The sequence below is a fragment of the Papio anubis genome, chromosome 2, assembly GCF_008728515.1.
Source record: "Papio anubis isolate 15944 chromosome 2, Panubis1.0, whole genome shotgun sequence".
In the NCBI taxonomy this organism is placed as follows: Eukaryota; Metazoa; Chordata; class Mammalia; order Primates; family Cercopithecidae; genus Papio; species Papio anubis.
Genome location: NC_044977.1, coordinates 148454114 through 148468612, shown reverse-complemented (window position 1 = coordinate 148468612; position 14499 = coordinate 148454114). Strand labels below are relative to the sequence as shown.

General features: G+C 38.8%; 1 protein-coding gene across 8 annotated transcripts in view; it reads right to left on the bottom strand.

Annotated features, from left to right (window-relative positions):
• SLC9A9 (solute carrier family 9 member A9) overlaps positions 1 to 14499 on the bottom strand; it is a 588523-nt gene that overhangs the window by 188898 nt on the left and 385126 nt on the right. For all 8 annotated transcript variants that reach the window (XR_002520177.2, XR_002520179.2, XM_009201572.4 and 5 more), the window contains exon 12: positions 5936 to 6089. Coding sequence is in view for 6 of the 8 variants with exons in the window: in XM_009201572.4 (XP_009199836.2) it covers positions 5936 to 6089 (154 nt within the window). In the remaining 2 variants the exon portion in view is untranslated. The remainder of the gene's footprint in view (positions 1 to 5935; positions 6090 to 14499) is intronic.

Here is a 14499-nt window from a genome sequence, read left to right as displayed (position 1 = left end):
AGTTCCCAAGCAAAGATTATTATGTTAAGAAGGAGACAGAAGCATGTTTTAGAAAGAATCTTTCTGAGCTGTTGGGTAATATAATCCTTTTTGTTAGCATTTTTCTTTATGGCGTTTATCATTTTGAATGCAGAAATAGGAGTTGCCTGTAAAATTGGTGAGTCTCGTTACTAAGGAAAATGGACTAAACTTTCCAGAGACTATTTCTATTTTCCATGTATACCATGCTTTCATAAATGTAATTAATTAATAATAGTTTATATGTGCATGGGTTTCAGGGGGACAATTATACAGTATTTGGGTAAGAAAAGGCTCATAGGTATCTTTTGGGTACTGTTATAACAATATTTGTTGAGCACTTACTGTGTGCCCCTAAATTCTGTACACACAGAATACTTAAACCTTATAACGTTCTAAAGTGGTAGATATCATTATTTCAATTTTACAGATTAAGAAATTTGAGGCATAAAGACATCACATTTATTGCTCAAAGTCCTACAGCTTTAAGAGAGGGAGGCAGGGTTAGGACTTGCTCAGTCTAACTCCAGAGTATGTGTGTGTATTGATAGACTACATTAATACAACAACGAAGCAAACTGTTAAACCCGCATGAAACTTTGAATGCTAGAAAGGAAACCAAACAGAACACAGTTAATATTAAGATAACTTAATGATATATATTCCTCCATCATATAAAATTAACATTTCCTCACCTCAATAATAAAGGAAGTCTGTATGTAAGCAGATATATTTAACTCTGCTATCATTTAAGACTTAAAAATATTACTAAGGACAGTTCTCTTTTTATCTTTATATACATATTTGTGATGGCTGTTATCTTAAAAATTTGTAGCCAATGGGTATAAATGATAAATAAATCACTTGAGAATGGCTTTTCGTCATAAACTAAAAATTGAATTTAAATATTTAACTAAAATATTGACAGTGGGCTCGCGTGGTGGCTCATGCCTATAATGCCAGCACTTTGGAAGTCTGGGGTGGGAGGACTGCTTGAGCTCAGGAGTTTGAGATCAGCTTGGTCTATGTAATGAGACCTCATCTCAGCTAAAAGTAATTTTAAAAAGATTAGCTGGGCATGGTGGTGCACACCTGTAGTCTCAAATACTCGAGAGGCTGAGGCAGGAGGATCGCTTGAGACCAGGAGATCAAGGCTGTGGGGAGCTATGATTGAGCCACTGCACTCCACCCTGGGTGACAGAGCTAGACACTCTCAAAAAAAAATTAATGGTAGAAGCATTGCACTATCTAAAAGTTGCTCACTCTGCAATAGACGTAAGTCAATGTATGCAACCAAATTTTTTGGTAGATTTGGGGAAGAGGCTGATGGCAGAATAGTTTGGGATCCTGAATAGGATTGGGAGATGAGCGTGAGGGTAACAAATTCCTATAAGTCCTGTAATTCTAAATTCCTGTAATTGAGGAAGACAATCTTCTCCACTTGGCTATATTGGACTAATCTCATTTTATTTACCTATAACTGTCCCAGGTCAAAAAGAAAACCGGCACTGAAGAATTTCTGTGTTGTATGAGCCAGTCAGCCCAATCACTTGTGATGGATGAAGATTTCCTGTGTTTGTTTTTAACAGCCCTGTCGTGGTTTAAAAAGCACATCTCTTTCTTCAAAGGATTTGTTAATCAGGGTCGATTGCAGGCATTGACAATAAGCTCATTTATCAGGGTGCCAGAAGAATGCACTAGTTGGGTGTGTAGGCTCTAGGCTTAGGCTCGCTGGATTGGATCCTGGTTCTGCAGCCTGATGGTGGTGTAACCGTGGGCCATAGTGGCAGCTACTATCATCATCCGCTAGGAAGCGGCTGCTATCATCATCCCCATGTTATAGATTAGAAGCTGAGTCACAAGGAGGTTATACGCTTTGCATTTTATTATCTGATATCTGGCACAGAGTAAGCACTCATTACAAGTCAGTTATTATTGTTAGAGTGTTTAGAGGTCAAAATTTGAAGCTGTAAAGGTTATCTTGTTGAGGATACTTCTCTAATGTCAGCTAGGAGACAAGGTCTGTGTTACTCTGGCATTCAAGGCCTTCCACACTGTGATTCAGATATTGTGAAGAGATGGGCCCTACATTCTCATTTGGGGAGCCCAGGAAAGGTTTGCACTGTGGTATAGGCTCCTTTCTCATGAGCTATTTGCTGAAAGTTTGTTAGCTCCATGTGGTGCCCTACGCTAAGCTCCATGTAGTGCTCTACCCTAACCCCATTCTTGGCTTAGAGAATGGGGTTACCATCTCGAAGCTTATTATCTGGTGCCACTGCCAGAGAGCTCTGCCCTGTGGTCTTTAATGTTTATTTGTAAGCATGTGCAACCATTTGGTCGATAATCTTGTTTACTGGCTTTTGTAGGGCAAAGCCTAACACCTTTGGTCTTTTTTGTTTCCTGGCTAACAGCAGAGCTAGTCCTTGGAGACTCCTGTTGGGTTTTCCTCACCGCCAGTATTAATGTATTCTACAGAAGGGAGGAGATCCGGATTTTAATCAAGAAACCATTCTACTTTATTTTACATGAAAACCTCCAAAACAATGCTGGAGGAGTCTTTTCCTTTTCTCCAGAATTTTAAAAAGCAAAGGTCTGATTTATTTTCAATGCTGCATTACAAACATTTTATGATTATTTTTAAAAAGAAAATACAACAGCCCCGGGACAAGAAATTTGAATGGTGCGTAGGACAAGACTCAATCAATGGCAAATTTGTTTCACATATAAAGATCATTATTTGTTTCTCTAAACATAGAATCATTGCTGTTTTAAAGTCAGTTCCATCAAAGTGCAATTCATATTAATACTATCAATTTTTGCCTTATATAAAACATTTTCTTCGCATCCTACTGTGGTAGTTTGCGGCTGAATGGCAAATTTTATGGGGATAAAAAAACTAATTCAAGTACATATCAAATAATTTCAGAGAAAAAATATAGACTCAAGAAGGGAAGGCCATGTAAAGTAGATAAACAAATCACATTCCAATTGAGGGTATTTGGGTTCATTCAGTATCACATTTGTCTTTGCGTCTCTTGCATTTCTCCATTTATGTCATTTTATTAAAGCTCCAATTTACCTACTTCATGGTGTGTTTGGGGAAAAGTCTGACAGGTAAGTTGGTTAATGAGACGTAGCTCTGTAAACAAGCAAGGCCTTGCTAAATGGAGTCTAAACGATGGGTGACTAGGAGTTTAAAGCCATAATGGAATTGATAATTTCTTTGACAACATTATAAACCATGGTAGGAAAGTGGAGCATATGATGGTGTCACTACAAGTTACTGTGTATTTGTATACACACAGTGACACAGTTTTATTCTTTATGTTTATTCTATTACGTCCTATTTCCCGCCCACTGATCAGGGCACAGTGACTCTTCCTCTTTAAGTGAGCCCCTCCTCCCTTTAGTATAGGTGCTAAGGAATCTACACTGCAGGCTCAGGTGTGCCTGGCCCTTGGCAACCCCAGCCACATCCGACAGTATCAATATTAGCCCCATCTCCACTAGGGGTAGGAAGTCTAAACCAGCAGTTCTCAAAGTGTGGCCCTGGGACCAGCAACACAGGCATTTCCTGGATGTGGTAGAAATACAGGTTCTCAGGCCTTGACCAAGACCTACTGGATGAGAAACTTGGGCTGGGGCTTAGTAATCTGGGTTTTAATGAGCCCTCTAGGTGGTTCTGATGTTCATTCAAGTTTAAGAGCCAAATTGGTCTTAACTTATTCTGCCCTGTATCTATCTCTCTGGGTTTACTTCCTGGGTACCCGGAAATCTAGGAACTTCAGTTTTTCCCCATTAGTTTTCTCATGAATGGGTCTCTGGTCTCTCTGACTGGGTTTCTGCCCTGATGTCAGATTTATACTCGAGTTTCCAGCTGAGATCATCACCTTGCTCACTAGACTAGAACCCTGTCAGCTCAATTCCCTAAACACATCACAGTCCTGCCTTTACCCATCTCCCTCCTGGCTGGTGGCCAAGTCTGGCACTGAATTGGTTGGGCCATTTGGAGCCAGTTCCCACTGGGGCATCTTCATGACCTGGCCGCCCCATGCTGTGCCCCCTGGCAGGCTGCCGTAACACTGGCCGGGCTGACTACCAGGCACTTCACCCCTGGACACCATGGTTCCCATTAGTATCTTTCCTTTCTTACTAGGCCTTGTCCTATAATCTGGATAACTATCTTAACCTGTTTAAAGCCCCACTATAATACTCCCCTCTCCCTGCTGAACCAGATATTAAGGGGCTGCATAAGTTATGACACCTATTTGACATCAGTGGATGCTTTTGGAAAACACTAGAAGAGAGCTAGGTAAATACTTTAGGATAAAACATGTTACTGATTTGGGGACAACTTCTTTTAGGGTAAAAAAAGAAATAGTAGAAAACAAATTACATTTTATTGCTTTAAGGAAATCCTGATATCACTACTTTATGTTCTGAATATTTTAACTCACCTGATAGGGTATTTAGTACTTGTATTTTGTGGGGACCAGCATCCTCTAACTTGGTTTCCAAGCCCTAATATTTCCATGCAAGGATCTACCTACTGAATTTTATTTTCCAGAAACCTAAACACACCACTGTCTTACTAACAGTTCACAGGAGACCCAGCGCTATAGAGTTTAATGCAATCTGTGTACTCATCCATGGGAGCCTACAGGTGACAACCACTGTGAAAGAAATTGCAAGTCACATTTATGTGCTTAGGAAGTAATTCAAGAAGCATTTCAAAACACTCTCTATTCACCTTTAGTCAAAGCCTTTTTTTGTGTTTAGCAATATTCGCAGTACTTCAAGAAGCCCTTTTTTCTTAGAATTTGGTTTAATGCATAGACAGTTGGCCTGGTTTAAGCATAAGTTTTCCTATACTAAACTTGTGAGACCTGCAGTAAATGGTGAATGAAAGTGTTTACATTTGTGGTTGTATTCATTTAACTTTTCATGAATTATGTATTCAATCCTACTGTGCGCCAGGCACTATACTAGGTGCTGTAATAACAGACTCTTGACTGTAAGAATCTTCTTGGAAGTCCTTTTCCAGTCAGATGGATCTTTATGTGTTGAATGTAGTAGGTATAAATTTGTCTTATAGACAATGGGTAGGGACCAGGAAGTGATTGCATGATCATCAGAAATGTATAGATTTGAGAAATAAAATGTGATTTGCCTAAAGCACTGTTGTTACCTTCTGGGATATGAAAATGAGGACCCAGGTCACAAGAACATTAAATAAAGACAGCCACACTTTAAAATAGATTTACCCATTTTCACAATTGACACCAGTGACCCATTTTTGTCAAAACGTCTGCTCCTCCCATACTTCAGGTTTATAGTAATCGTCTTCCAGAACTGCTTACTGGAGGGCCACTGACTGAAGCCTTTACCCCCTTTTCCTGTATGAAAGTGTCTAACTTGCATCTATAGCATCCCTCTGGCTAAGCATATGGCTCACTAAGCAAGTATCTTTAAGCATTTCCTATGTCCCTGTTGTAAGTGCTGTGAGGAATTAAAAAACAATAAATTCACTTTATCCTTCATATTATAGCTTTTTCTATATCAGTCCAACTGGATTGTATCTTGAGGACAAGACCTGTGCCTTATTTTTGTAAACTCCATAGTATACCGAATTGTACTGAATACAGATTGTTGAATGGAATAATTGATAGATGAATAAATAAATTTCTAGGGATAGACTATAAACAGACATCATCCTAGGATTTGGAAGCCTTCTGGAAAAGTCAGTGTGGTTGGTACTACGTCATTCTGTTTCACCCGATGGGTGAAGGTCAACTTGACTGCCGGGAAAGTTAGGTTAGGACCTGCCATTGTACTATTGACTAAGTCAGCACTACCAGAAATTGAACAGCGCAGTCATGCCTCGTAACGATTTCCTTTGCTAGACGTTGTCACTCACCTGATCTGAAGCCAAGTCAGCATGGGGGTTGTTCCTCCTCCAAATACCCAGACAGTGAAGAACACGAGGAGCAGTGTGGTGGTAAACATCATTTGTTTGGGCTGAGATTCTGTGTTCCGAATAGCTAAGGCAAATGCGATCGCTCCTCGCAAACCTTGCAGGAAAAACCAAAGGAGAAAATAAACACCTTGCAAGTGTCTTTTTCATTTCAATGGATTCATCCTTACAATGTGCTGACACAATTTTTTAATTCATCTTTTTATTTTGAGATAATTATAGATTCATAAAGAGTTGTAAGAAATAATACAGAAAGACACTGTATACTCTTTCTTCAGTTTCCTCTCAATGATATCATGCAAAACTATATAGCTCAACCAGAATATTGACATCGAGCCAGTCAAGATAAAGAACATTTCTGGCTGGGTGCAGTGGCTCACACTTGTAATCTCAGCACTTTGGGAAGCTGAAGTGGGAAAATCACATGAAGTCAGGCATTTGAGATCAGCCTGGGCAACAAAGCAAGACCCTGTCTCTAAAAAAAATTTTTTTTAAAAATTAGCCAGGCATGGTGGCATGTGTCTTTAGACCCAGCTACTCGAAAGGATCACTTAAGCCCAGGAGTTCAAGGCTGTAATGAGCTAGGATTATGCCATCAGTCTGGGTGACAGAGCAAGACCCTGGCTCTAAAGAGACAGAGAGAGAGAAAAAAAAAAAACCATTTCCATCACCACAAGGATCCTTCACATTGCCCTTTTATAACCACACCTACTTCACTCCCACACACTCACTCCTTAATTCCTAACCACCAATAATCTATTCTCTGTTAAGATGATTTTGTCATTTCAAGAAAGTTATATAAATGGAACCATGCAGTATATAGTCTCTCGGAACTGCCTTTTTTTTAACCCAGCATAATTTGCTGGATAACCATTCAGGTTGCTGAATTATTGGTAGTTGTTCCTTTTTATTACTGAGCAATATTCCACAGTCTGGATGTTCCACAGTTTATTTTACCACCTGTCTGTTGAAGGATATCTGAGTTGTTTTCAGTTTTTGGCTATTACAGCAAAGGATGCTAAAATTTACATACAGATTATTGTGTGAACGTAAGTTTTCATTTCCCTGAGATATATGCCCAGGAGTACAATCACTAGGTAGTATAGTATTTCCATATTTAGGTTTTTAAGAAATTACTCAATTGTTTTCCAGAGTGGTTGTAACATTTTACATTCCTACCAGCAATATATAAGTCATCCAATTTCTCTGCCTCCTTGGCAGATTTGGTGTTGTCACTATTTTTCATTTTAGTCATTCTGATAAGTATGTGGTGATGGTTTGTTGTGGTTTTAATTTGCATTTTCCTAACAGTAAAATGGTCTTGAGCATTTTGAAATGTATTTGTTTGTTATCCATATACCCTCTTGGGTGAAATGGCCCTTCATGTCTTTAACTCATTTTTAAAAATCGGATTGTTGAGTGTTTATTGTTGAGTTTTGAGAGTTCTTAACAATTCTATATAATAGTCCTTTGTTGGATGCATGGTTTGCAAATATTTTCTCCCACTCTGTGGCTTCTCTTTTCATCATCTTAAAAGAGTCCTTTGCAGAGAAAAAGTTTTCAATTTTGATGAGGTCTAATTTGTTGATTTTGCTTTTTATAAATTATGCTTTTGGAGTCATGTCTAAAAACTCTGTGCTTAGCCCTAGATCGCAAAGGTTTTTCCCTATTTTTTTCTGAAAGTGTTACAGTTGTACATTTAGGTCCATGATCACTTTGATCGAATTTCTATATAAGGTGAGAGGTTTAGGTTGAGGTTCATTTTTTCACCTATGGATATTTAATTGCTTCATTGAATTGCTTTTGGAACTCCATCAAAAACCAGCTGGGTATATTTTTGTAGGTCTATTTCTCAGTTCTCTACATTGTTCCATTGATCTATGTGTCTGTCCTTCTTCTAACAGCACACTGTCTTAATTATTGTAGCTATATAATAAGTCTTAACATTGGGTAGAGTGATTCTGCCCACCTTAATTTTGTTTTCAAAATTGTTTTAGCTATTCTAGTTATTTTGCCTTTCCATAACATTTTAGAATAATATTGACTGTATATACAAAAGAAACTTTCTGGGAACAATTACTTTTTAAGAATCAAATGTGTCAGACAACAAAGAAAACTAAGCTTATGGACCACTGAAAATTAACTACTTAAATGGCATTTAAAATTACTCTAGAATGATTACATAGTTTTACAAAATCTATAAACTAGTATATTAAAACCTGATTTTTCTTCTTCTTTTACTTTTTCTTTTGTAATAATATGCTAATTGCATTTTTATGAATCCATATTAAATATATTTGCAAGAGGTATTAAAAATGAAGGGCTGGGCATGGTGGCTCACGCCATAATCCCAGCACTTTGGGAGGCTGAGGTGGGCAAATCATGGGGTCAGGAGTTTGACACTAGCCTGGCCAACATGGTGAAACCCCATCTCTACTAAAAATACAAAAATTAGCTGGGTATGGGGGTGCACACCTGTAGTCCCAGCTACTCGGGAGGCTGAAGCAGGGGAATTGGTTGAAGTTGGCAGGTGGAGGTTGCAGTGAGCCAAGATTGTGCCATTGCACTGCAGCCTGGGTGACAGAGTGAGACTTCATCTCAAAAAAAAAAAAAAAAAAAAAAAAAAAGAAATACTAGAACTTGAAGTTGAAGTGTGATGACACTAATAAAAATAGAAATTTAGACTTGGAAGAAGAGTAAATAAAAGCACAAGTAGTAAAGGAAAGGAGCTAAAATGGAAGGTCTCTCTTGGGCAACACACGATGTGCAAGACATTTATAGTCCCTGTTATATTGTGTAATAGGACAAATAAAGATTTATAATGACAGCGAGTATAACCCAAAGAGGTAGTGATTTGGTTATTTTTATTGAAAGCTTTAAATCATACATATACAATTTCAATGATCTACTTTTTATAATATTTATTATAGGATTTAGGTTTCTAAATTTCTAAATCTGTATTCATACATTAAAGGAATTTTAAAAAGTAGATACAGGGCAGGATGAGAAAAACTATAACCATACTGGTTTTTGTTTCTAGGTTCTCAACTTAGAATATACTGCTCATTCTTATCTCCATGCTGAGACTATTCAAGAGACAAGTGGCATAACACAAGATCCACAGGATTCGACTAGAGAGACTTAATATGTTTTGCCTGAAACAAGGAAATCTCCGAAAGAGAGAAGAACATGCACTCTGATTATAAAATACCTTCAAGGAACAAAATGTAATGGAGAAAGGAAATTATTCTAAATCTCCGTGTAGACATGGAAATGGCCTATAGATAAGGAAGATACCATTTGAAGTAGATATTAATAAAAAAGTTCTTACACATCAGAAATTCTGAACACTTGACATGGTTGTACTCAAGAAGAAAAGGCCCCACCAGAAGTACGAGTGCATTCACACCCAGCTGGGGATAAGAGTGGGGATATTAATAACCCTTAATACTGGCAACTATTTTAATAGTGTTCTCACCAGGAAATACAAATGGGATCATTAGGGAATGAGAACTCAAGGAAACAGTCTTACAATAGACTTCTGTATCTGAGGAGAGAATTTATAGGTCAAGGTAAAGCTCCTAGCAGTGTTTAGTCACAGTACAAGATTAGAGCTAGAAAGTGAACTTTCCAGCTGGGGGAGGGGGTGGCTCACACCTGTAATCTCAGCACTTTGGGAGGCTGAGGGAGGTGGATTACCTGAGGTCAGGAGTTCAAGACCAGCCTGGCCAACATAGTAAAACCCCGTCTCTACTAAAAATACAAAAACTTATCTGGGCGTGGTGATGGATGCCTGTAATTCCAGCTACTATGGAGGCTGAGGCAGGAGAATCACTTAAACCTGGGAGGTGGAGGTTGCAGTGAGCTGAGATCGTGCCATTGCACTCCAGCCTGGGCAACCAAAAAAAAAAAAAAAAGAAAAGTGAACTTTCCAATTTCTCCTTTCCTCAAGCTCATAGTGATAGGTCCATAAAGCAGCACCATGGCAAAGTACATAATGTTAGAAGTATTAGACAATGAGTGGCTAAGTATTAATAGTTCTCATTGATAGAAATATTTGTAGTTTTTTAACTTTGTGTCTTTGTGACAAAGATGAGAAACTAGAATAAAAATTAAAAGTTACAATAACATGCCTACTATAAACTCTTTCATGCTGGATATTAAGGGCAAGGAGGTAAGCAATCATTAATCTTACTAAGAATGTTTAATAATGTATTGTTATTATGTTAAACTAGGGTGACTATGCTCTTAAATCTAAATTATCTATACATGAGCAATTCTTGGTTTAAAATTATACTCAAATATATGTTATGCTGACTTCTGAAACAACCTATATCTATATATAGAATACCCTATATTTACAGGAGATGCAATGTAGAGATTTCAGAAACAAATGGAAAAGTACAGCCACTGTCTTGTGGCAGGTTGAGAAACATTGTTAATTGGGGCCAAACCCCAAGATATTGAAAAGAGGATGCCTTCTCAATGTTATAACCACCTAAAAAAACATAGATACAGGGTGTTTTTAGAGATGGGATCATCTGTCCATAGCCCTGGTAGCATGTGGCATGCATGGCACTGTGGCACTGGAAGCACGGGGATGGACATGAGAATGGTGAGGCTGCCAGGTGGACAAAGTGAAGCTAATGTAGAACTCCAGATGAGGTGGACTATTGTCTATGTCCTACTCATTCTTTATGACTCTGAAGTTGCTTATCACACATTTGGAGCCTAGATAAATGTAAAACCAATGCATTCATTGGTTCATTTAATGTACATGTATTGATTACCTCCTAGTTGGAGACTCTGGGCATACTGATCCTATCTTCTTTACGCTATGGTTTTGGGCAATAGAGGATTTTAGGATTGAAATAGATTATTAGGGTACCAGCAAAATACTAAAAATGAAAAATGAATATTGACTTAGGATTTTCTTTTTAGTTAAACATTATTTCCAAAAAACACAAACCATTTCTCTTAAAAACTCAAGAAATCTAGAACTTGTCAAAACTTGTATTTTGTATTGTTTTATGGATACTTTGAGTTTGAGTCTTTGGGTTTTACCTTGCTTTTTCTCTTTGTTTTGGCCAACTAATCAAAATAATTTTATACGTTTGAGGGTTGATAGACTATACCATTTCATTTTAAATGGCTTTACTTTGCAGAGATTTTGACATATTTCATATGCCCAGTTGGAAATTTAGCATCACCTTGGGGAATAAAGGAATTACCTGCAATTAAATGTGGTTTCATTTAAAATTGGCCTCTAAGGGATTCTTATGTTAATTATGTTGATGTTCTATTCATAACAATAGGAAACTATTGAACCAAGGAAAGCTATCTGGCAGGCACTCCTGCTGCAGAAAATGTGCAGCTTCCTGTTTATCTTTAAAGGGCAAAAGTGAAGCTTTTAATCAATTACAAATTTGCAAATGTGTTCTGAATAGGTGAAGGTCAGACATAGCTAAACTTAAATCACAGGAACATAAATATTTCTTAGGGCATCTTTATTTAAGGTGCAAAGCAATGAACTAAAAGCATTTCCTGAGCACTCACTATATGCTAAGCTTTATCCCAGACACAGTGCAAGGATGACAGAGTTTGGCTGCTCTGCTCCAGTGTTCATGGTCCTACAAACATGACTCTTTTAAAAGGTAAACTGTAAGAAGGTGTATTAGAGATGCAAAAGAGGATACTTTGAAAGTACAGTTTGATGAGGAAAAAGATTGCTATACCTCATGAGGCCCAAATCGTGATCATTGTCATGAACTGATGTGCAGCATTTAAGGCACTGAAATAAATGCTGAGGCAAAAGAGACCTTTGCGCATATAATTTTCTATGCCCAAATCTTTTTTACTCATCTAAATTTTCTCTAGTTCTTTCTCCTGTAACCCTCACCAAAACTTCACCGAATTCCAACTGGTCTTCAGAGCTCAAATGAGACACTGTTTTCTCCACAAAGCCTCCTCTGACATCTGGGTCTGGGTTAGGCTGGGTTATATTCCTAACACAATCCATGTTTGCCCTATCAGAGCCCTTATTACTGTACATTGCAATTGGCCAGTTCTGTTTAGCTATGACATCTACAGCAATACTAAGCATACAGTAGGCATTCAATAAAGATTTTTCCAACAAATCAATGAATGGACGAATTTTCTGATTCTTCAGTAATGTCAGGTTACATACATAGATTAATGCAATGGTTTCGGAATAGTTTCTGCAAGTTCAGTTTCAGCCTTTTTATTATTTATTGAGATCCTTTAAAATCTTATTTTGAGAGTCAAGAGTTCTGGTATCTGCCATCAGGCCTGCCCCACAGGCTGCATGACCATAAGCAGGTTACCTCATTTAGATTTCTGTTACCTCATCTCCAAATGGAGGTTTACAACTAGACTTGTTTTTTTTTTTTTTCCACTAGAAGTGCACATCAGAATCACGTGGAACTTAAAAATATATGTAGTCACTCATGCCAGCATCCCGACCAGAGATTCTGATGCAGCAGAGGACGAGGTACATGAGAGCCCAGCTCCTCTCATTTCCCACTGCACCACCTTGGCCCAAGACCCATCTCACAACCTGCCTGTGCCCCGAACCACTCTCTGGTCTTGGCCTCAAGCCTCTATTCTCTTCTTCTTCCAGTCCATCCTGCTGATGTTCCTCAGAACAGCTTCCTCAAAACCTAGCTTTATGAGGTCACGATTCAACTCAGCAAGCACAACCCAATAGCTTCCCATAGCCCAGAGATACCTTTCACTCAGAACCCCACCCTACTTTTCCTGTATACTTCCTCTTCTCCATTGAGAACTTCCATAAGCAAGACAGGTTTCTCTCCTCCCATAAACTACTGTTATCCCCACCTCTGTGCCATGGTCACCATCAATTCGTCGCTTTAGTGCTGGGTTTCTGCCTTTCCTTTGTACTTCTCCAAACTTCACCCATTTGAACGATCTTTCTTCCCTCAACCCACTCCTATGAAGTTTTCCTGGAATACTCTAGTCCACTTTGTTCTCTCTTTCTTAGAAATCTAATGAAACATACTGCCCATGACACTTGTATTATTAAATCATTGTCTGAAATGAATCAATACTTTAATGTGGTCTTTTTCTCCAACTCCCAGTTTTTTAAAAGTTTGGAGTTTTATCTTCCTTACATAGTTCTTAGGTTTTGCATAATACCCAGAACACAAAACTCAGTAAATGTTTTCAAATTGAACTATGGCAGTGGTTTCAGGCCCTCTAGATATGGGATGGTGATATTCACATATTCATTCACTGATTAATTCATTCAGGTGGCAAATAAGACCTTAATTTAAAGGTGCTTCTAGATTATGTCAGGTGGTATGAAGAAAACCAAAGTAGGGTAAGGGGATAGAGAGTATTTACATGTGAGGGGAGAGATGTTAGCATGGTTAGGAAAGCCTTTCTGGTTAGGTGACATTTGAGCAGAGAACCTAATAGAGGGAGAAGCCATCTGGGTATCTGGAGGAAAAGCGTTCTAGGCTTCGGGAATAGTAGGTACAAAATCCTGAGGCAGGCCTATGACTGGTGTGCTTAAGCTGTGGCAAGGAGGCTGGTGTGACGGGAGTAGGATAAACAGGGTGGAGCTGGGAGGCAGTAGAAGGAGATAATGCCAGAGAGGTGACATAGCCAAATCATACTGGGCTTTTGAATCGCAAGGCTTTTGAATTTTATTTTGAGACAGAAAACTTTAGGAAGGTTTTAATGCTAGAGAGTGATAGGATCTGTTCTATGCTTAAAAACTCTGACTCTGATAGGAAAACAGGCTGGTGATAGGAGGCTAGTGAGGAGGCTGCCTTTTTAGTCCAGGCAAGAAGTGAATGCAGATCAGACCACTGACGACAGCACGGTAGGTGCTGAAGATCTGTCAGAGGCTGATGTTTGTTGATGGGTCAGATGAGGGGGATGAGGGGAGAACTCAGCACTGGAAGAATTGGGGAACCTAGCGGAAGAGCATGTTTGGGTGTATAAGGGCGATCAAGGGTTGCGTTCCCATCATATTACATCCGAGCTGCCTATTAGTCTTCCAAGCAGAGAGGCTGAGTGAGTAGATATGAGTGCGGAGTTCAGGGGAAAGGTTAGGATCTTTTACTGAAGAAAGTGGAAAGATATGAGGATAGCTGGAAGAATGAAAAATGTAGGAATTGAAAAATGTACGAAGATGAAGTTTATTTTGAACCAGATTTCTTCTTGCCTTGAGGCCTTTGTACTTACAGCTTCTCCCACCTGCAGTGCTCCCCTGAGTCATCCCTTGGCTGTGCCCATCATCTCAGTCCTCAGAAGGGCTGCCCTGACCATTAGATCTAAATGCTCTCACCTTCACCCAGGTTTTTTTTTTTTTTTTTTTTTTTTTTTTTTTTATACAGAGTCTCGCTCTATTGCCCAGGCTGGAGTGCAGTGGCACAATCTTGGCTCACTACAACCTCCGCCTCCTGGGTTCAAGTGATTCCCTTGCCTCAGCCTCCCGAGTAGCTGGGACTACAGGTACA